Source organism: Cheilinus undulatus, linkage group 5, assembly GCF_018320785.1.
Source record: "Cheilinus undulatus linkage group 5, ASM1832078v1, whole genome shotgun sequence".
NCBI lineage: Eukaryota > Metazoa > Chordata > Actinopteri > Labriformes > Labridae > Cheilinus > Cheilinus undulatus.
In genome coordinates, this window is record NC_054869.1 from 14,212,629 (window position 1) to 14,232,463 (window position 19,835).

General features: G+C 40.7%; 1 protein-coding gene across 2 annotated transcripts; it reads right to left on the reverse strand.

The window, feature by feature from the left end:
- Positions 1–8,303: 8,303 nt before the first annotated feature.
- Positions 8,304–18,100, reverse strand: stc1 (stanniocalcin 1). 2 transcript variants are annotated; one of them, XM_041787818.1, is made up of 4 exons: positions 17,812–18,100; positions 16,093–16,232; positions 15,793–16,004; positions 8,304–15,223 (listed from the first exon to the last, which is right to left on the reverse strand). In XM_041787818.1, the coding sequence occupies exons 1-4, from the start codon at positions 17,990–17,992 to the stop codon at positions 14,923–14,925; spliced, it is 834 nt and encodes a 277-aa protein (XP_041643752.1). In that variant the 5' UTR covers positions 17,993–18,100; the 3' UTR covers positions 8,304–14,922. The 2 variants fall into 2 exon arrangements, with proteins under 2 accessions (XP_041643752.1, XP_041643751.1); XM_041787817.1 differs by having other exon boundaries at positions 16,093–16,235.
- Positions 18,101–19,835: the final 1,735 nt, after the last annotated feature.

The window sequence follows — 19,835 nt, forward strand, 5'->3', positions numbered from 1 at the left end:
ATTAGAAGCGGCGTTGAGTACAACTAAACCCCGCCCATAGAGCAACTCTGTACAGCTCTGAAAGTAGAGTCGGTCAGTCAGTCAGTCACATACAGACCCATGTGCAGGATTGACCTTGGTGGCCAGCCACTGCTAATGTTAGCCACATTCTGCAAACCAACTTCACACCGTCATGGCGTGACGTTGTTGTATTGTTGCACTCAAAATAGGTGTCTTAGTGATGTATGTAAATGGATGGCTATGGGAGACAGCCTCAAGCATGCCAGGCCACAGACATGAGTGGACCTCCATTAGGGCAAACTGCCTTCCTGAAATCTGATTTATACACGCTTATTCATGTACCCATCTTTTAAAATGCTCTCTCCTTTTCAAATCTGGTTGTTTATGGATGATCACGAGCTTTAATTGTGCCTTTTGTATACATAGCCTACAAGTTAGGGTGAATTGTGGCACGCCCACAATGCACTTCCTACCATTTGATGAATACATTAAAAAAAAGGACAAAATATTCAAAGCGGCAGATTCAGTCATAAAACTTAAGCAACACTTAGCACAGTAAGGAAATACTGTACACTGTGTTGTTTAAGCATGTTGTTTTACTGTGTTGTTAAAAAAGACATATCATTAAAGACCCATCTTTTAGTGTTTTTGCACATTCAACCCCTGTACCAAAAAAGTTGGGGCGCTATGAAAAATGTAAATACAAAGGGAATGCAATGATTGTCAAATCTCATAAACCCCTATCTATTCACAACAGAACATAAACAACATATCAGAGGTTGACACTGAGACATTTTATTGTTTCAGGAAAAATATAAGCTTATTTTGAATTTGATGGCAAAATACATCTAAATAAAGTAGGGACAGGGCAAGAAAAGGCTGGAAAAATAAGTGGTACTAATGGAAAACAGCTGGAGGAGCATTTTTCCACCTACTTAGGTTAACTGGGAGTGAGTATAAAAGACATATCTTTAGAGAGGCAGAGCCTCTCAGAAGTAAAGATGGGGAGATGTTTACAAATCTGCAAAAAAAAAAAAAAATAGCATCTATAATTTCAGAAAAGTGTTCCTCAATGTAAAATTATGAAGACTTTAAATATCCCCCTATCTATAATATATAGTGTTATAAAAAAAAGAAAGAAAATCTGGAGAAGGCTTGTGATCTTCATGCCCTCAGGCAGCACTGCATTAAAAACAGGCATGATTCTGTACTGGAAATCACTGCATGGACTCAGGAACACTTCCAGAAATCACTGTCGGTCAACACAAGCAGTTTTTACACATAGATTTCGCAATAAAGGCAAAAAGCAATGCCGTCTCTGTTCTGCAACGAGCAATTCACACAAAGGTGTAACAGCCGTGCACGCCCGAGCTTACACACACACCCCGGCGTCCCGTAATCGGATGGCAGCCGCTGCCCGAGCTGCTGCTTTCAATAAAACTCAAAACTCTGGATTTCTCAGTTCAAAACTTTGTATTTTCTAAATGAAATATGGCAAAAAATAACATGAGCATTCATTTTGATCGATAAGATCCAATAGACTTTTTTTCCTCCATGTTTCTGAGTTGGGGGTCCGACTTTAAGCAGTGTCACAGCGCATGTATTTACATCGGAGGTCGGAAACTACCGAGCTCACTTAAACACATCATGGAACTTTTCGGGCGCTGCTGTGAGCAGAGATGTGTCTGCTCTCTCCTCTCCTGCAGTGTGATCAGCTCTCTAACCTCGCAGTCTCTCCAGTTAATCCACATTAATCTTTGTTTTAACCCCCTGTTGTTTTCTCCGATGAAATGCCGCTCAATTAAACCGCGTTGGTTTTTGAATCCCCCGTTTATGGAGACAGCAGCGCACACTCGCCGTTGCAGAATGCCATGACGTCCTTTCACACTCGTAGCAGAAAAGTCTGTTATGGCTCTGATACTACCTCTCGATCCAAATCAGAGGTGGAGTGAAATCGATCCCCAATTTCGCAACGGTCGATTTCATACAGAATGGGGTAGCAGACACGGAAAAGAGAGGCAGTGTGAAAGTAGCTACAGTTTTGCTGTGTGAACATGGTCCGTCTCTTGGCCAAAGCTCATTTAAAATGGACTGAGGCAAAATGGAAAACTGTTCTGTGGTCAGATTAATCAAAATTTGAAATTCTTTTTTGCAAACATGGACACTGTGTGGACTAAATAGGTGAGGGATTATCCAGCTTATCGTTGCACAGTTTAAAGCCTGCGTCTCTGGGTTTATATTAGTGCCTATGACGTCGGCCACTAACAAATCTGAAAAGGAACTTTCAATGCTAAAAGGTATATAAAAGTTTTAAAGCAACATATGCTCCCATCCAGACAACAATAATAATATTCACAACAATATTAAAGCACATACCTCATCCATCACAACAGCATGGCTTCACAAAAGAGTCCAGATTCTGAACTGACCTGCCTGCAGTCTAGAGCTTTCACCAATAGAAATCATTTAGAGCATCATAAAACTAAAAATCTGGCAAAGAACCAGGCCTGTTTAGCAGCTAGAATCCTGAATCAGACAAGAATGGGACAACATTCCTCCCCCATCAACTGGCTCCCTCACTTCCTAGATGTTTGCAGACTGTTGTTGAAAAAAGAGGGGCTGCTACACAATGGTAAACATGGCCTTGTCTCTACTTTTTTGAGATGAGTTGCTGCCATCAAAATCAAAATGAGCTGATATTTTTCATGAAATGGTGAAATGTCTTAGTTTCATGGTGTGATATGTCTCCTATGTTGGAAAATCACTGCATTCTCTTTTTTTTACATTTTACTTAGTGCCCCAACCTTTTTGGAATTGGTGTTGTGCATGTGAGTATGCAGAGTATCTACTAACCCATATGTTTGTGACATCTGAGCACTGTTCAGAATCTATCATATACCCGCCCCTGACTTGGTATCTCCACCCACAGCATGTGAGGACACAGCTGTACTAGTGTTAGTGGACTATATGGGTGGAGAGAGAAGGAGGGAGCTCATTTGCATTTAAAGGATCATGCACCAAAGCGGAGCGCTCTTAGAAAGACTGTTTAGGCCTGGTTTTATGCAAGGTCAAAAACCTCTGGTGCTGAGCCATGATACTTTGACCAAAGCACATTTAAACCATAGGGGACTGTGTTCAGAGGTGGAGAAGGGGAATGATTGCTTTCATGCTGTGCACAGAGAGCCCTTTGCTGTCCAGTATTTAAAAAACTAGTGCTAGTAACAACTGAACTAGCACTTGTTATCCAGGGTTTTGAATAAATGCTTAGCTTTCAATACAATGCTGCTCAAACTTCTGAGAGCATTGAAAAGCTTTTCAACTGCATGGTGGAGTGACTAAATGTGACGCTCAGTTAGCTCTATCACTTTCATTGGTTAAACCAGACACTAGGTGCATAAAGAACTTAGTGGTGTGCATATTTTATGTGGGATTGTGCAGCCAGAGTAAATGTGTACAGCTCATCCAGACCACAAACTGCATTGCTTTTGATTCCAAGACAAATCTGGAGATGCTTTGGCAGAAATGGAAAATGCTCTGTTTCATCTCTTTCCCCTGCCACTCCAGCGCTTTGTTCAGTAAAATTTGATCTAATTTTCTTTCCCGTCCTTTGGTATTTCCCTACAGAAATGAAGGGATAGTGATTGCTGGGTACGATTGGAGTGGATCTAATCTTCCACTGCTCTCAGTCATACTCCATTTCACTGCACATCTAATTTGTCACACTGCTGATGAATATGCCACAAGTTTCATGGGAAAGAGAAGGACATAATGAATATAAAACACACTGGGAGAAGGGAGAGGTGATTGCCATATGCCACTAACCACAGCGCATTGTTCACATGTCCCATCAAATTGCTGACACTATGCATGCACTGTGGATTCACTGCTCTCCTCCCTCATGATGTGATCCTGATTTTACGCTGAGGCTTCAGGGTCATTTTTAACTTTGACTACAGGGTCATTCTGTTTGTCCAAGAAGAGCAACATCACCCTCTTCTTGTAAAAAATCCAACCATTTCTTGCTCATAACTGAACACTATTGTTTTAGCAGCTTTATAAAAACAACAGGCAGGTTGTATGAATCAAATCTGCATAATTAAACTTCCTCTTTATTCATTATTTCTCTGGTCGTGATTGTCAGGGCAGTGATACACTCGGCAGTGGTCCAAGCAACAGGCACTAATGTGAAGAGACAGGGTCAAAAATCTGTTCAAATGTTTCCTGGCAACAAGATGTTTCTCTGTGTTGGAATAATTGCTTTTAAAAGTTACCCACTCCAAAGCTGCTGCTGTGTAACTGTGTGAGAAGACTCAGCGAGAGGCAAATTGTCAAACTGACCGTGTGGAAGAATGCAAAAGCATTTCTTTTCTGTCAGTCATGCTTGTGCTAAATTCATTGATGAGTTAGGAGTGAATATCTCTTTAAAGAAGGAAATGATAGAATCTGTGCGCAGAGCTGCTGCATCACCTATCCATGAGACTGGAGAGCGGCTGATGAGAAAGCCCTTCAGGACTCTTCTCTAAATAGGCATGAAATTATATCTCCCTCTGACTGAGATTAGCGTCCATGGAGCCTCTCGCATTCTGCCCCCTCTTTTCCTCAGGCTCCCCAACCAAACAGGCACTTTGCAGTTTCAGCTCGTTTGTGCTCAAGTTTAAGAAAGTTCATTTTCATCAGGAGGTGCTCAGTGTGTCCTTCATCTTCCTCTGTGGGGCCTGCACGATTTGTCACATATACTTAATGCATGTGCTGAACGCTAGCAGTGCTATTTGCTAATGATGTGTGTTTAATAAAGTTGCTATTTTACATTTCAGAGGAAGCCTGTGAGGAACTGTGTTAGGGTACTCTTTCATACAGAATGCATTCATAAATAACATACTTTTAGTTGTTGACTTCACAGACAAAGCTGAAAGAGGCTGGTACATGAAAATGTTCAAGTAAAGCTGACCCTTTAGGTTTTAGTTTACAGTGACAGGAGTAATAGGATGACATCTAATGCAACTGCTTATGTAATATGCTGTACTAACCCTGTAACCATAAAATGTGACAATTCTTGTCAATGTTCAATCTTTGTGTCATTTTAAAAAACAAAGAGTCAATTAATAGTGGAGCTTTATGGCCTGTCAGAAGTGTTTTTTAAGCATGCTTTGTACGGTCTGTCTAGCAGCTCATAGCTTGCTTTGGTTGCACCTGTACCATTGTTTTCAGACACCCTCTGCACCTGTGTTCAATGAAAAGTCTTAGGATGCACTCACACTAGAAAATCCAAGCCTGCTTGATCCCCAAAGTCTGGTTAGTTGGACTAGTGCAAGTGACCCATACCGCACTCAGGCACATTAGACTTCCTGGGCATGAATGGAAGACATGTACTTTGGCAAGGTACTATTGAGCATGCATGTGCACAATTACAGGTACAGCTGTTCTTCCTGACAGTCATTATAAAACAGCAGTGTTATCAGGGATATTTCTGTATTTTTGAAGTTAGGTTGTATGAGGTACTTAGCAATACTAGTGGCATTACCTTCCAGTGATTTCAGTAAGCGTCACCCCTTCAAACAGGTCATGTTCCAAGAAGCTAGGCTATGCAGTGTAGCAGAAGGGTACAGTTTCTCTGCATAATTCAGTGAGTTTTAGGTAAAAATGTGCCAAAAAACAATGCTGACTCAGTCGTACACTATATGAAAAAACTTTTATCATTTTATTTTTCATCCAAAAAGCCTCGGTGTTTGGCACTATTTTGTAATGCAAGCTTCGGCCACAGCCTACGTGCACTTCCTCCGCAGTGTATCTGAACAGCTGTTTGGAATAGCTGTCACCTCGTCAGAAGAAACAACAAGTAACTTCAACAGCTGACACATTTTTTTCATAAAGTAAGCACATTGTACTGACTGTAGTTTGCCTAATTATCAGCCATTAGATGAATACAGTTGCAGCCATGAACTTACTTGGGTGATATATTTCCATTCACTTCTTCTAGTCAGCATCCAATTTATCTTCAAAAACTTGACGAAGGCCCATGAACCACTGGCCTTCAGTAGGGAACTCTGGATGGGGAGTGACGCAGGCTGCAGGCATCTGTGAGCCGTTCTCCTTGGTCAGAAATGTCCTGAAGAAGTGTTGATAAGTTCCACTCATGACAACAGTAGCTCTCGTGGGCATGGGCTAATGGTTTTCACATTTATGCCAGCAGGCAAGCTAACCAGTCTCTACTAAAGTTTATCCCCCCTCTTTCTTACCAGAGTCTACATCTGTAGAAGTTCCTCTGTGTACTCCGGCTCATAAAAGTATCTCCTCATATCCATTAGTAAACAGCTTGGCATTACCATGCCAAACAGAATAGAGGCTTTTTAATACAGCGTACAGTTTAGCCAACATTGTTTTTTGGCCCATTTTTACCTAAACCTCACTAAACTACGCAGAGAAACTATACCCATCTCTAGCGCAGTATAGCCTAGCTTCTCCAAGTGCATTATATCTAAAGGGGCAATGGTCTCTGAGGCTAATTGCACTATTTTACCGTACCCATCTTATGCAAAACAACTTAAAAAAAATACCAAAATATCCCTTTTAGTATTTCACCACTGTACCAACTGGAGACCACATGTCTCTTACACTGTGTGTGCCACATAATGACGTGATGAAACATCTGTGCAGGCCAGCCAAGGAGTGCTAAAGGGTACAAGCATGCTCCAGTGCGGTGTGGAGCATCTGTGCCTACTGTGTGAGACCACACGAAAATCCCCCAAAGTCCAGTTAACATCCATGTTGATTGGCATGGCTCTTCTTTAACCCTTCGAGCCCCGAGCTATTTTTAAAACCGCTTTGTCTTGTCTGGACTTATTGTCTTAAAACACTTGTAAAACATCAACCCGGTGCTGCACACTTAAGCTCTACAAACCCATATTTTTTCAGGACAAGCTGAGCTTTAAGAATATGTGTGCTGCAGTGATTTCAATTATATTTTTAAAACAGTTAGGGGACTATAAAGACAAAAGAGAAAACTAAACGGTGATTGAAACTCAAAGATTCAAAGCACTCTGAAAACAATATGATGGTTAGCATTCTGAGCTAGCAGCATAAACAATTAAAAATTGATCAAAAAATGGATTAAAAGACATTCAGTGTCAGATTTATTGGTGTGGGTTTAATCTTTAAACACTCCAATAAGTCACCAAAGTTCCAGGCCTGCTAGAAAAGCTCCTGTAAGGGATCTGAAGGCATGGATAGTGTCATTTGAATGGCATAATGGCTATTTTCAAGATGGAAAAAACTTAAGATGCTATGATTTATGTTTCAAAAGTTATTTAACTTTTAATAGCCTGTGTCAATTCTTGTTGTATGTAACAACACTGGGCTGAAAGGGTTAAAGCAGAACTAAACATATCAAGGCCTGATCTAAAAGAAACATTTTGGTCTAGATAATTAAGGTTTTTGAATCAGGGTTAAGGCTGACCTCTAGTTTGTGTTTCTGCCTGTTGCCCCATTGAGCAGAAGTTTGTTTAAAACAGCATTTCTGGGGTGCAGATCCTAGTGGTTTAAGGCGTGCCCCTTATACGTGGGCGGCCCAGGTTCAAATCCAGCCTGTGGTCCTTTGCAGTATGTCTCCCCATGCTCTCTCGCCCCTGTCCTCCTCCATCGATACAGGCACAAAAAGCCCAAAAATAAATCTTAAAAAAAAAAAAACTCAACATTTCCAATATGGTAGCCACAATCAATGGACTTCAGAGCTTCAGAAACCACTGGTTGATGTCACTGAGACCATGTCCATATTTTATATGGTTAAAATTTAGGCTTTACTGTTGCTTCTTGAAGATGCCTGGTGGTTGTGTTGAAAAACCTTAAGACTATTCCTGTTTCTGTGTCGATACGAATATTAGCAATGCTAATAGCTTTGGATGTTATTATGGTGTCATGAGTGACACATCGATGACATAATCAGACGTGCAGAAAATCCTTTCAGGAATAACTGGGAGTTGACAGCAGTTCATCCTTTCATTGGGATGTTTGGTGAATCTTGAATGAACATGTTGTCAAAATCCACCAAGGGATAGTTGTATTTTTACAGGAATTCTGCTTGTTTGTATGAGCAATAGGGAAATGAAACAATACTCAAATTTTCCCCCTTTCAGAAATTCAAACAGATGTTGAAGTTTCCGCCCATATAGCCAAAGTCATGAAATAACAGCATGTATGGATATCGATGCAAATCTGCAAAGACCGCTGAAACAAGAGCAAAGCAAACATTTCATACCATATGCCAGATATGATAAATATTTTATTTCTTATCAGCAAAAGACACACAATTGATGCATTGTATCTTTCATGACTTTTCAGTACAGAGGAAAAAACCCAAACATATACACAGTATGGGTATATATGTCAATGGGTGTATTTTAAAGTGCAAGTGATTCACAAGGGTCAATCATGCGTTACATAGCATCAGAAACTTCAGTAATCTTCTTAAATCCTTTTTGAATCTGATAGTAAAATAACTGTCACTTATATTTATATATATATATATACTGTATATGAATACAAAATAAACTTTACTAGTCACTGAAGCTTTTTGATTTTGTTTAAGCACAACATTTATCAATATATATAATATAATATATATATATTTCAAGTCTTGAGAGGAAAGAGTACCATGAAGTGCCAGAAGTGTGGGTGTTGACAGGAGAAATTGTTTCACAAAAGTCACCAAGGGTCAATTTAATAATGCTCCAGTACCACCTTAAACTAAAGTCATTCACTTATTTTTTCTCCTAACAGCCTTCATGGGTCCCCGAACTCGGGCATGTCTTCGTCGAAACAGACATTCAGTATACAGGTACATTCTCTAAAATTACCATTACATTTGACTCAGTGAGGAAACAGTCAATTTGCCCTTGCCAAATATATTTGACACGAGGAGTTTTCATAGAAAATAAATACAAAGACATGGAGAGCCATTAAAATGTAAATGTGGACTGATGCTGAGCTCGCTGTGTGCTGACTGATCGGAGCGGATCTGGACCAGCATCACACAGGGAAGGAACAGTTTAGCAGCAGCTGTTGGGTTTTGGATTTACCCATGGACAACAAAGATACTGACATATGTATCGTTAGTACATGAAGAAGCCCCCGACCCTTCAGGATGCAACATATTTCAGACTGGTTTCCATTCACCGGCTAAATAAAACATGTCTGGATTGCACATGTGCTGAATGTTTCAATGCCCTTTATAGTGGTTAAGATGCAAAGTGCATATTGAACATAAAATAGTAAGCAAGGATATTTTACAGTGTGACTATAGCTCTTAACATCTTGTGTAATTCCTTCAGAACTGCTGCCCTTTCGCACCAAATGACAAAAGAAATGACCATCTTCACAGAAAAAAAAAGAAGTTTACAAAAAAAGAGCAGAAAACAAAAGATGAGCGTCGCCTTCACACTGTGAGTGCAGTATGAGAGCAAACATGCTGCTGCTTTATTCACACAGCATTAGCTGGCACTGGATGAACATAAAGGTCAGTTTCTGTGTTGCTGTGAATCCTTTGTGTGTGAGATTATTGCATAGTTTGGATATTCTTAACATAGCTTGTAAATTGACATTGACATCTCTTTTTCTGGTCTCTTGCTTCGCTCTTATCAGTCCGGGACAATTTAGCTTTCTTCAGACATGACTGGGTTCAGGTCCTTTCAAGAGGGGTCAACAGAAGACAAGCAGAACTTTTAGTACTTGTGTAATAAAACCCTCTGTGAGATAAATGAATGGCAAGGATTGAGCCAAACTGTTAAAGAGTGATCTGAACCCAGCCTCCACTTAATCTGGATTTCATTTCCAAAGTGAGCAGAAAGCCCACTGATTATCTCACTAAAGACCACTTTTATCAAACAGATCTGTTTATTTAAGTCAAACACCAGCATGAAGACCCTTCTCAGTGACTGCTGATTGTCTTGATCATCAACGACCATGTGGCATACAGTCTTGTATGTTCAGATTTCATGTGTTGTACTTCCACTAGATGAAAAAGTCTACTTGAACTTAAACTTGCTGAGTTTAAATTCACTTCTGGCTTTGTGCAGGCATGCATCAGGAATGCTTCACTGACAAGCTTTACAGTTACCTGTAATATTAGCCAGAGAAATGTTTCAACAGGTGGAAGGAGCATTACAAAATAAAACAATCAACTGCCAATTAAACACTGGTTCAGCGCTGATGAAACCTAAAGCCTTGGGAGTATGACTGGCTACACAGTAGAAGACCCTATCCCTCTCCTCAGGTATGTGGTGTAATTATGATTATTTTTCTGCTCCCTATCAAGTCAGAGTCTCCCTGATCTGGAATCAAAAAGCTCAAGCATGATTGATATGTGTGATTCCAGGACAGCATGCCTCTATCAGAATACTCACTATAACAAATGAGAGCAAGCGGACCGGTGTAAGTATAATATCTGCCCAGGGTCCTTTTTCTGCTTGTTATCCTACACAAGATGATTGGCTGTACCTCAGTATGATGATGTGGCACATTTTGATTGGTGTTTTCTGCACTTTTTCTGATTGTGTGTTTTGGGTGTGTCCTATCTTAGCTTGTACATCCAGGTTCATAGCAAGCACAGGTTATCAAAGTCAAATTTGTGTGTTTAAGCTTAGCTGGCCAATTAAGCTGATTCTGAATCAAAAAACACTACTGAAATATGAATTCATAACAGCTAACTAACAACTAACAAAATGAACAGCATGCCCACAGCCAGAACCGCACAAATACTCTACCTCGACATAATATCAACTTTACAATATATACAGTCATCTGCATAAGTTTTAGGCATGTAGGGCTCTCAGGATTCATCACAGGACCACAACCTGGGGCTGGAGAGGGCGGCCAGAGTCAAGCTCGACACACATCGATGCACATGTGTGTTGATTGGCAGTCAAGGTCAAGCTTGACGGCATCTCTTTCGTCCGGGCCTTTTAACGGCCCTGGGAACACGCCTACAGATGTCCATCAGCTGTTTTCGGGCCCGTGGTACATCCACAGCATGACCAGGGGTTTTTGGCAACCCCATTACCCCTCCGGCCATACTTGGCCATGCTTACTCGTCACTTCCACCCCTTACTCCGCCCTGATATTGAGGACTTTGTTATTCTTTCACCAGATTATTCACGGTAATATGAAAGGACATCCAGAGCTAAAGTGAGGTGGTGCCAATGGTGCCCTCAGGCGGCTTACTCGCCACATCTACACCTTACTACAACCTCAATTTTTGGCCCAAACATGCCTAAAAGTTCTTCACAGTACTGTATAGATATATATATATATTAAGGTATTTTTTTAATCAAACATTCTATTCGGGTCATACCCTCTTTTATCTTCTTTTAATTTATCTGTCTGTGTGTAAAGCACTTTGTGCTACAGTTTCTTGTATGATATGATATTTTAAGGTGCTTAAACTCTCTGATGTTCAGCCAGTCACCAAGTGCAGAACTATACCATATAATCACCTTTTTTCTCCAATTTTTTTCTTTTCACAGAACAGAATACACTCCAGGACAGCCAGCAGAGGATGCCAGTTGTCCTCCATATTTGTTTTTCTGTGAGATTGCATGTCTGTGGAATCACCATTGTCAAGTCGTTATAACAAACAGCAGGCGTGTGGTCTCACAGTGGCCAAATCATTTAGTGTGCATGTTCAGAGGATTATAATCATAAAAATGGTTTGAATCTGTCCTTGTGACTGTGGTCTTCCATGTTATGATGTAAAAACTGTCTAGTGTGTAGCCAGCCTAGGGTGTCTAAACTGATGTTTTGCAGAGCTGTGATGCCCTTTGGAATGCACATGTTAAAATGTGTGAGAAATCCTGAGTTATTGTATGTGAGCTTTCCTACTCTGTCAAAGTAAATCCCTGACGGTACATGAAGAGTCTGGTCGGTATCACTTGTCTGTAAATAACTTCACTCACATTGGTAGCTTTTTCACTCTGGCCTGTCTGTAGCTAAATAAGTGCAAACATGTGGACCTGAGATATACTGGACTTACTTCCATGGAGTAAATATGTTTACATATTTCTCACATTTTTCTTAGTCAGTTTTCTCCTTGTGGCTTCCTTCTTATAATTTAGCAATATAAAAGCAGGGCTTGGGTTGAAACAACTGACATACCGGCACCAATCAGGTTCAATGACAGTTAACTAGACACGGTCAGACATCCATAAATGCATGCACACTTGGACGTCTCAGCTGATGATCAGTCAATCAAAAGGCCTCAGTGGTGAGAGCAGTTCTCCTTAACATCTTTTTAAAAACATTTAAAAGTTAATAGATTTTTAGACTTTAAAATAACAGACTGCAAAATTTGTGATTAATTTAGATACTTACAACTGAGAAACAGCAGTTATAACATGTCTTATAAAATGACTAATATCAAGTTAAACATCTTTTAAAGTTAGCCAGTTATGTATTTGTATATGTCCCAGCTATATGGCTGCTAGTTAAAATTACATCATCATTGCTTTTACTTCATACTTCCACATTCATAATAAATTTAAATATTTTAAACCAATAGTTTTGGAATACAGACAGGCCTTATAGATGGCGCACGTGCTTATGGATGTCCAAGTGTGCATGCGTTTAAGAGCGTTTGGTGTCTGCAGCCAGGTGCCAGTCGAGTATCTAAGTTTTTATAAGGTTATTTAACAGGATGCACGATATCATCAGGACGATATTGGTTCTGGCAGATACTACCTTAATAATTCAATTATCACATCAGCAAATAAGACATCAGCACTTTTTTTGTGGGCCCTTATTACCTAGTAATTTTATAGCAATTTTATAGTAGTTATCCTGTCATTTCTCACAAATGAGGTGGTAATTAACTAGTAATAACTCAGTCATATTAAGGAATTATTTACCTAGTATTAATTGCCAAATAAGTCCTTGTAATACTGTTGCAATTCTCTGGTAATTAGGTGGTATTTTACCATGTAATTTCTTAGAGATAGTATGATAATTTTCCATATAAGTTGCTTGATAATTCCCGGGTATGTTTTTCATTTTGGCCCCTTAATTAAGTGACACCTTTCTGAATAATTTTAACCCTCAGGTATTACGGTTTTGTGTGTGTTTTTTCTTTTTTTAGAAAAAATATTATCCTGTTGTCAAACTGGCATTTAAAGGGTTAAAATCCTGAAAATTATTCAATATTTGATTGTTTTGATCAGAACTGAAGTTGATCAAAAGATCCGACCAGAAAAAGCAGAAAAAAATATTAATGTATACTATTTTTGTTGCCGTTTTTGGAAATGGACATTGTTGTCCTTAATGACTCAAAAAGGTAGTAAATTTTACATCGCATATATAATCTGGCCAAACAAAAGTAAAACAAAAGCAAAAATACACAGAGAAAATTACAATAATTGCCTATGCTGGGTACTTGATGCTGGTGTTTGTTTAATTCTGATCAAAAATCCTCAGCAGTCAGTTGTACTGAACAAGCTCGTCAAGCAGCTGCATAAAAACCTCCTTTTCAACCAGAAACTGTGTCAAAATGAAGCTATTGTTATGTCGTGGTCCCTTGTAACACCCAGGAAGTAGATCACCTGACTTGAATGACCAACCTTGTTCCCCTATGGCCAGCACAGAGTCATGACATGGGTCCCATTCAGTCACCAGAGTGTAAGCTCACTCTTTTTGGCATAGAGCTTATGTTCAAATAGGAGCCATGTCTGAACGTGTTTTAACCTGTAAACTAATTAAAACTACAATAAAATGCATTAAAACAAAAAAACATTAAATAATATAGTAGGAAAATAAATATCATTCCAACAAGGCTTTTTTTAAATAGTCATTCTCAATCTGGACACTGGAAGTCAGTGTGTATGTCATGACTTCACCTCAGAGGGCGCTGATAATCAGTCCAAGAGGATGGCTGCTCTCAGTCTCATCGGTGAACGTGCTAATCAGCTACGGCACATACACTACTGCCTCAAAACACAGACACAGACTCGACTAAACGTGGTCCCACGTGCACTTCAGAGCTCAACAGTCATATGCATTACAAGTGTCTGGATACAAGATATGTAAAATGGACTTTTTCTGATAGTTAGGCTTGGCCATGACCTGGACGAAACACACCACCACGGCTACATCCGCCATCAGAAAATCAAAAACAATTCTAAGTGCTATAGCTATACACTGTTTTGGTTTTTTCATGAAGAGCATTCAGGGCAGTTTGTAGTTTTTTGGTCAGTTTAAGGTAACCTCTCAAAGGTTATCATGAAACCTCTACAGACCTCCCTCCATGTGAGCGCTCTCTCTTCTAGAGGGCTAGCTATGGCTGTCTTGGATAACGTGGTTTACAGTACATTTAACTGTTATGTTGGTGTCAGAAAATAGAAAATTATTTCCACATCTCATGCTCACAACTTCACAGGTCTCATCGCTGAAATATTAGATACATCTACCAATAAATTCTCATTCCTATTGATAAACTAATAATAATCAAACTACTGATTTCTAGTCATGAACAAATGTCAAGATTATGAGTTTTGTCTTTTAACGTACATACTTGTGCTCTAGAGGCGTGAACCACTATGGCTGTTTTTTTCTTTTTTTCTTGGCATCAAAAGACTTAAGGATTCAGCTCTGTTGGAGAAGGTGAAGAGGAGTGAACAGGACCATGTCGCACCGATGCAACAGCCACATGTTCGACACTAACTGTGAGCGGACACATTTGAAAACAGTCGATGGAAGGGCCTAAGTGCGGGATCTACAATATAACAACAATCAAATTCTGATGTCGACTCTATGGGCGTTCCGGCATTCCCTAGAGGTGTTTCTGTGACTTCCAGTCTCACGGAGGAATGTATTCTGTCACCCCTAGGGAATAGAGGAGCTTTCACAATGTTTCGAGGAGTGTGAGGAGTTTCTGACTCTGAGTGGAAGTTAGGAGCTGTCACTGGCTGAGCGTTTTTTGCCAAAATGACTGGCGGAGTCTCTGTTTCGCAGATTAGGCTGGATCTTGTACATATGGGGACCCATGGACCAGCGCCAGCTCCCACGGCCCTCCACTCCAGTTGGGATGGAGGCAGCTGCAGCCGCAGCAGTGGATGGGCAGGGCTTGTTCTGCAGCAGCTGAATAAGCATGGTCATCTCTGGGCCCAGCCGCGACACCATGCTGGTCCGAACGCGCTCCACCGTGTCCTCATCGCAATCCATCAGGCTCTGTAGCAGCTTGCCGTAAAACCTGGGAGGACCAAACAAAGCATCACAGACCTGTCCTTTTAAAATGTCCAACATAGTCCAGCTTTACTCCAGCATGAGTTGGTGTGTATTTGCACACTACTCTACAGTCTGATGTCATCCATATGGGAGTAACCGTCCCTTCTCCAGTCTCTGCTAAGCCATGTGCTCCACCCTCCCAGCCCCCTTTTGTGTCCACTCCCAAACTGCAATCCTACATGTATTACAAGAACAATAGGAACAAAAAACATGCAAACTTGATATTCTAGTTTCATTTTCTCTCATTGTACAGAGGAATGCACGAGGCAGCTGGTGACCAAAAACATGAAAATCAAGCCATCTGCTATGCTGCATAAATTGGGCTCTGAGGGTTTTTGCAACATGCAAATCATGTGTATTTGTAGTTATTAGCACAAGTTAGACACACAGCTAAGCATTCCCTTCACTTGTAATGAATGCATGTAATAAAACCCTTGATTTGACATTATTTCTGTAGCCTGTTGAACCCTGAAATTACAGTTATTTGGATCAGCTTCATATTCTGGCCTGTGTTAGAGAAGAGGAGGAGCTCACCTATTTGGGAAGTGACTTGGAAGCTGTGCCACTTCACCAATAGCATCTGGATTCGATCGGGCCACGGTGCAGATATCCAGCTTGCTGTAACACTCCTCTTGGACTTCAGATATCATTCTTTGGAAGGTGGAGCAGCGGCGGATGGTGGGGAATGCCTTCGAGGTGATGCCATTGGCAATGCACTTAAGGCTCTCCTTCACAAATGCTTTACCCTGTGAAAAATAATAAAAAATAACAGTGATGCTTTACATATTCTCCCCCAACACGAAACAGAAATAAGAAATGACTCAAAGTGAGTACCTGAGTGTCAAATTTAGCAGCACTGTATAGGAAGGACTTGCAGATGTCATGCATGCCATCTGTGTCACAAGTCGAGTTTTCCAGGCAGGCGAAGGCTCCACAGCCAACTTGGAGGGCACTGTTGAGACAGCGTGCCACATCTGCTGTGGGCACAGAGAATGGACCATCAGCAGGGGTGCCAACAGTGGCTTCACTGGGAATCACTGCACACTCACTGAGCTCATTACACAAGAGGTTGCCAGGGTTTCAGCTCGAAAAATGTGGCGAACAAAAGAGAATTTTCATACTTTGGTGATTCACAAAAGACATACAGTCACTCGGGGCAAACTTGACTGGAGATTGGACACCTTACAACTGGGAGAGTCTCAGACACTGTTTGGCACAAGTGCTCTTTTCTCTTGGCAGGGACCTGTAGTCCACTGTTTGGTTCCTTTCAGCAGAGCTTGGACGAACAGCACCAGAAATACCAAAGAGTTTCCTGAAAATTGTTGGCATGCCTGTCGACACACACAAAAATACACTTGTACCGCTGGCACACAAACATACACACATAAAACGCACACTGTAACTACAGTCTGTCTTCATTTTTTTTTTTTTTTTTTACAACTTGTGACAGAAAAGCTGGATTTGAGGACTCTGCTTCCAAACAGCATGGATACTCTTCTCTAATAACCAAGCACATTTCATAATCAAGTTCACACAGGGGAATCAAATGATTAAAGCATATCTAAGGCTGATAAATAAACCCCAACATGCATGTTTGCAAGATCTATGAAAAATACACCCAACAGCAGAGCTAATCATAACCTCAAAGAACACCCTTACACCACAGCTAATGCTGTGTGTAAATCAGTGCATACAGATAATTGTCTTCTCATAATTCTTCATTCAAGAATCCACTGCCATGGCAAGCAGCCTGACTCCAAATCCTTTGTAATAACCATTAAGAAATGTCACCGCACAGCCTAAGCCCACTTGGCAGACTCCTGAATCTGGGGCCCCTTATTGACCTGCAGTCAGATGAAGTCTGCCTGCCATAAGGGACCACAGATTGTTCCCAAAACACAAAGAATGAGCTGCAATTCTTATGATGATGAAGCAATTCCTGCAGAAGGAAATCAGCATCCCATGTTCTCCACTGCCTTATCTCACTGCACTCTACCTCTGTGTTCAGCTAAAGCCATGCAGGGTTGCATCGTCATTCTTTGTTGAGATTTTAAGGCATAAGAAAGTATCAAACAGCACAGGTGACAAACTGTCTTTTTTGAGGCACACTGATGGAAAATATTGATGTCTCCTAGTTCTTTTTCTGACTTGAAGGCAGCACAGGAAGGCTACTAGAAGCTTAATGTTTTTGCATTAAAACTCCCCTTTCTAATTCTGAATAAAGGGATCTATGCAGCAGCCAGAGCCACGAGAAAGAGACTATCAGCATGACACAGCCTGCGCTCTCAGGTGTCAGCACCAAGCTCCATGCTCATCTGTTGCCGGCAGGACACCGGCAGAAGCACAGCGTTAATCCTGCAGCCTCCTCCGTCAATGTAGCGCTCGTTCACACACTAAAGGCTGCACAGGCCAGAAAATACATTCATGTGTGTGGAAAAATCTCCACGAAGTGAACAAGCAAAGGTAAATGTGTGCATTGTGGAAATGCTCCTAAAAAAAAGAGCCAGCAGTGCACTCTGTGATTTATGCAAATGGAAGCAGCGTGTTACTTACAAGGGCTGTTGGCAGTAAAGCGTGCTCTTCTGGGCGAATAAGACTCGTTCTGATCCAGTTCATATGCAGATGCGTTTAGCACCATCAGGAGAAAAAGTCCGGTCCTCAAAGGCATCGTCCTCTCAACACAGATAATACAACTAAACGTAAAGACACGGCTCCTGCTCTGTGAGGAATTCATAAGAATAGCGCTCCGAAAAGCTTCTCTGCAGCGCCGGAAACAGAAGAAATGTAAGATATGACAAGTACGCTGCAAGCTCTGTCTTTAGGCTCGACTCCTCACTATCGTTTTGACTTGCATGACAGATAGAACAGATGTCAAGTCTGCATGGGTTTATATGGGAGCGCTGAACATTACGAGTTCTGCGTTTGGACCAATCAGAGCGCAGCATTCATGCCCGTGGTCCCGGTCTTTCCACTACTAATTGATTAAACGATTTAACAGCGGCCAACACGGTGCATGTAATACAGCTCTACAGAAAGTCTGAGCAGCTTTATCATAATTTTCTTTAAAAAACATAAACAGAAATGTGTATTTTTTTTTCTTCGGTAGTGATTCTTCTCTGTGTTTCACTGAAATAACTCATCCTGCCCCTAAAACACCAGCCACACTTCCCTGCATTTCACAGGCAATCAAGGGCGGTTTTATTTATTTGGAGGCCCCAGGCAAAGAGCAAATGAGGCTCCTCTCCTTTTTAAAGAAAATCATCAAAAATCATTAAAGAAATCGTTTTTTTTTCTTTAAAACTGAAGCATTTCTTCTGAATGATCAAAGCCACAGAGCTACGTGACTACAATACAAAGCTAAATATGAGGAAGTAGTGCTCACTCATCACCTCATGAGCAACAACATCAGTCAGAGTCTCAGCATCCCAGTAGTTTAACATGTCCTGAGACAACCGGTGTACTTGAAGTGTCTAAAAGGTGTGCACTACATGTGTGATATCACTTTTCCAGACACAAATCATATATATTTTTTTATTCATTTGTTTGTCTATTTAGGCTATTTATTGCCATTTTATACCCATTGCAGATTAAAGGGATATTTCAGTGTTTTTGAAGTTGGGTTGTAGGCCTATAAGCTTCTTGGCAATAGTATTTAAGACAGTTGTGTTGCAGACATCAGCTCTCTTGAGGACCACTACCGTGAGACACTACATCTGTTAGGATGGAAATACACAGTAAAACTTTGACGATAATTTCTGGTTAGCTTTAAGGTAAGGGTTAAGGCTAGGGTTAGGGTACTAAATGTTAAAAGTAAGACACCATCTCTACAAAACCTAATCACAAACCATTTTATAAAACCAACTAAACAGTCTGCTAACTTGTCCTCCATGGAAACACTCTAATGCAACTAAAGTAGCTAAGGCTAAAGCTAACCAAGCTACATCAGCTACATAAGATAAGTATTTTCCAGACTATAAGTTGCACTTTTTTTCAGTTTGGCTGGTCCTGCGACTTATAGTCAGGTGTGACTTATATATCAAAATATATATAATTTAACATGTTTAAATGTACTGACTGACATGAACCAAGGAGTAAACATTACCGTCTATAGCCGCTAGAGGGCGCTCTAGGCTTGTGACAACTAAATGCTGCTCCTGTACCACTGAAAAAAATTAACTGAAGCATTAGAAAATTTGGAGTGAGTGAGAAACTTGTGAGGGACTGGCAAAAAAACAGAGGTTAATCTTCTGTAATGAAGAAAACAAAGAAAGCTAATCGGGGGCTGTAAGCAAGATGGCCAGAGCTGGAGGAACGAGTCCATAGATGGGTGCTTGAACAACGTGCTGATGGGAGAGGCTTGTCAATGGTGCAGTTACGTCTCCACGCCCTGGTAGTTGCCAAGGAGAGGAATATAAATGACTTTGCAGGTGGGCCTTCTTGGTGTTACCGCTTCATGCAACGCAACCGCCTCTCTATCAGAGCACGGAAAACTGTGTGTCAGACACACACTAAATAAGTGCGACTTACACTCCGGAGCGACTTATAGTACTGAAAATACGGTAGATAATGTAGCTAAA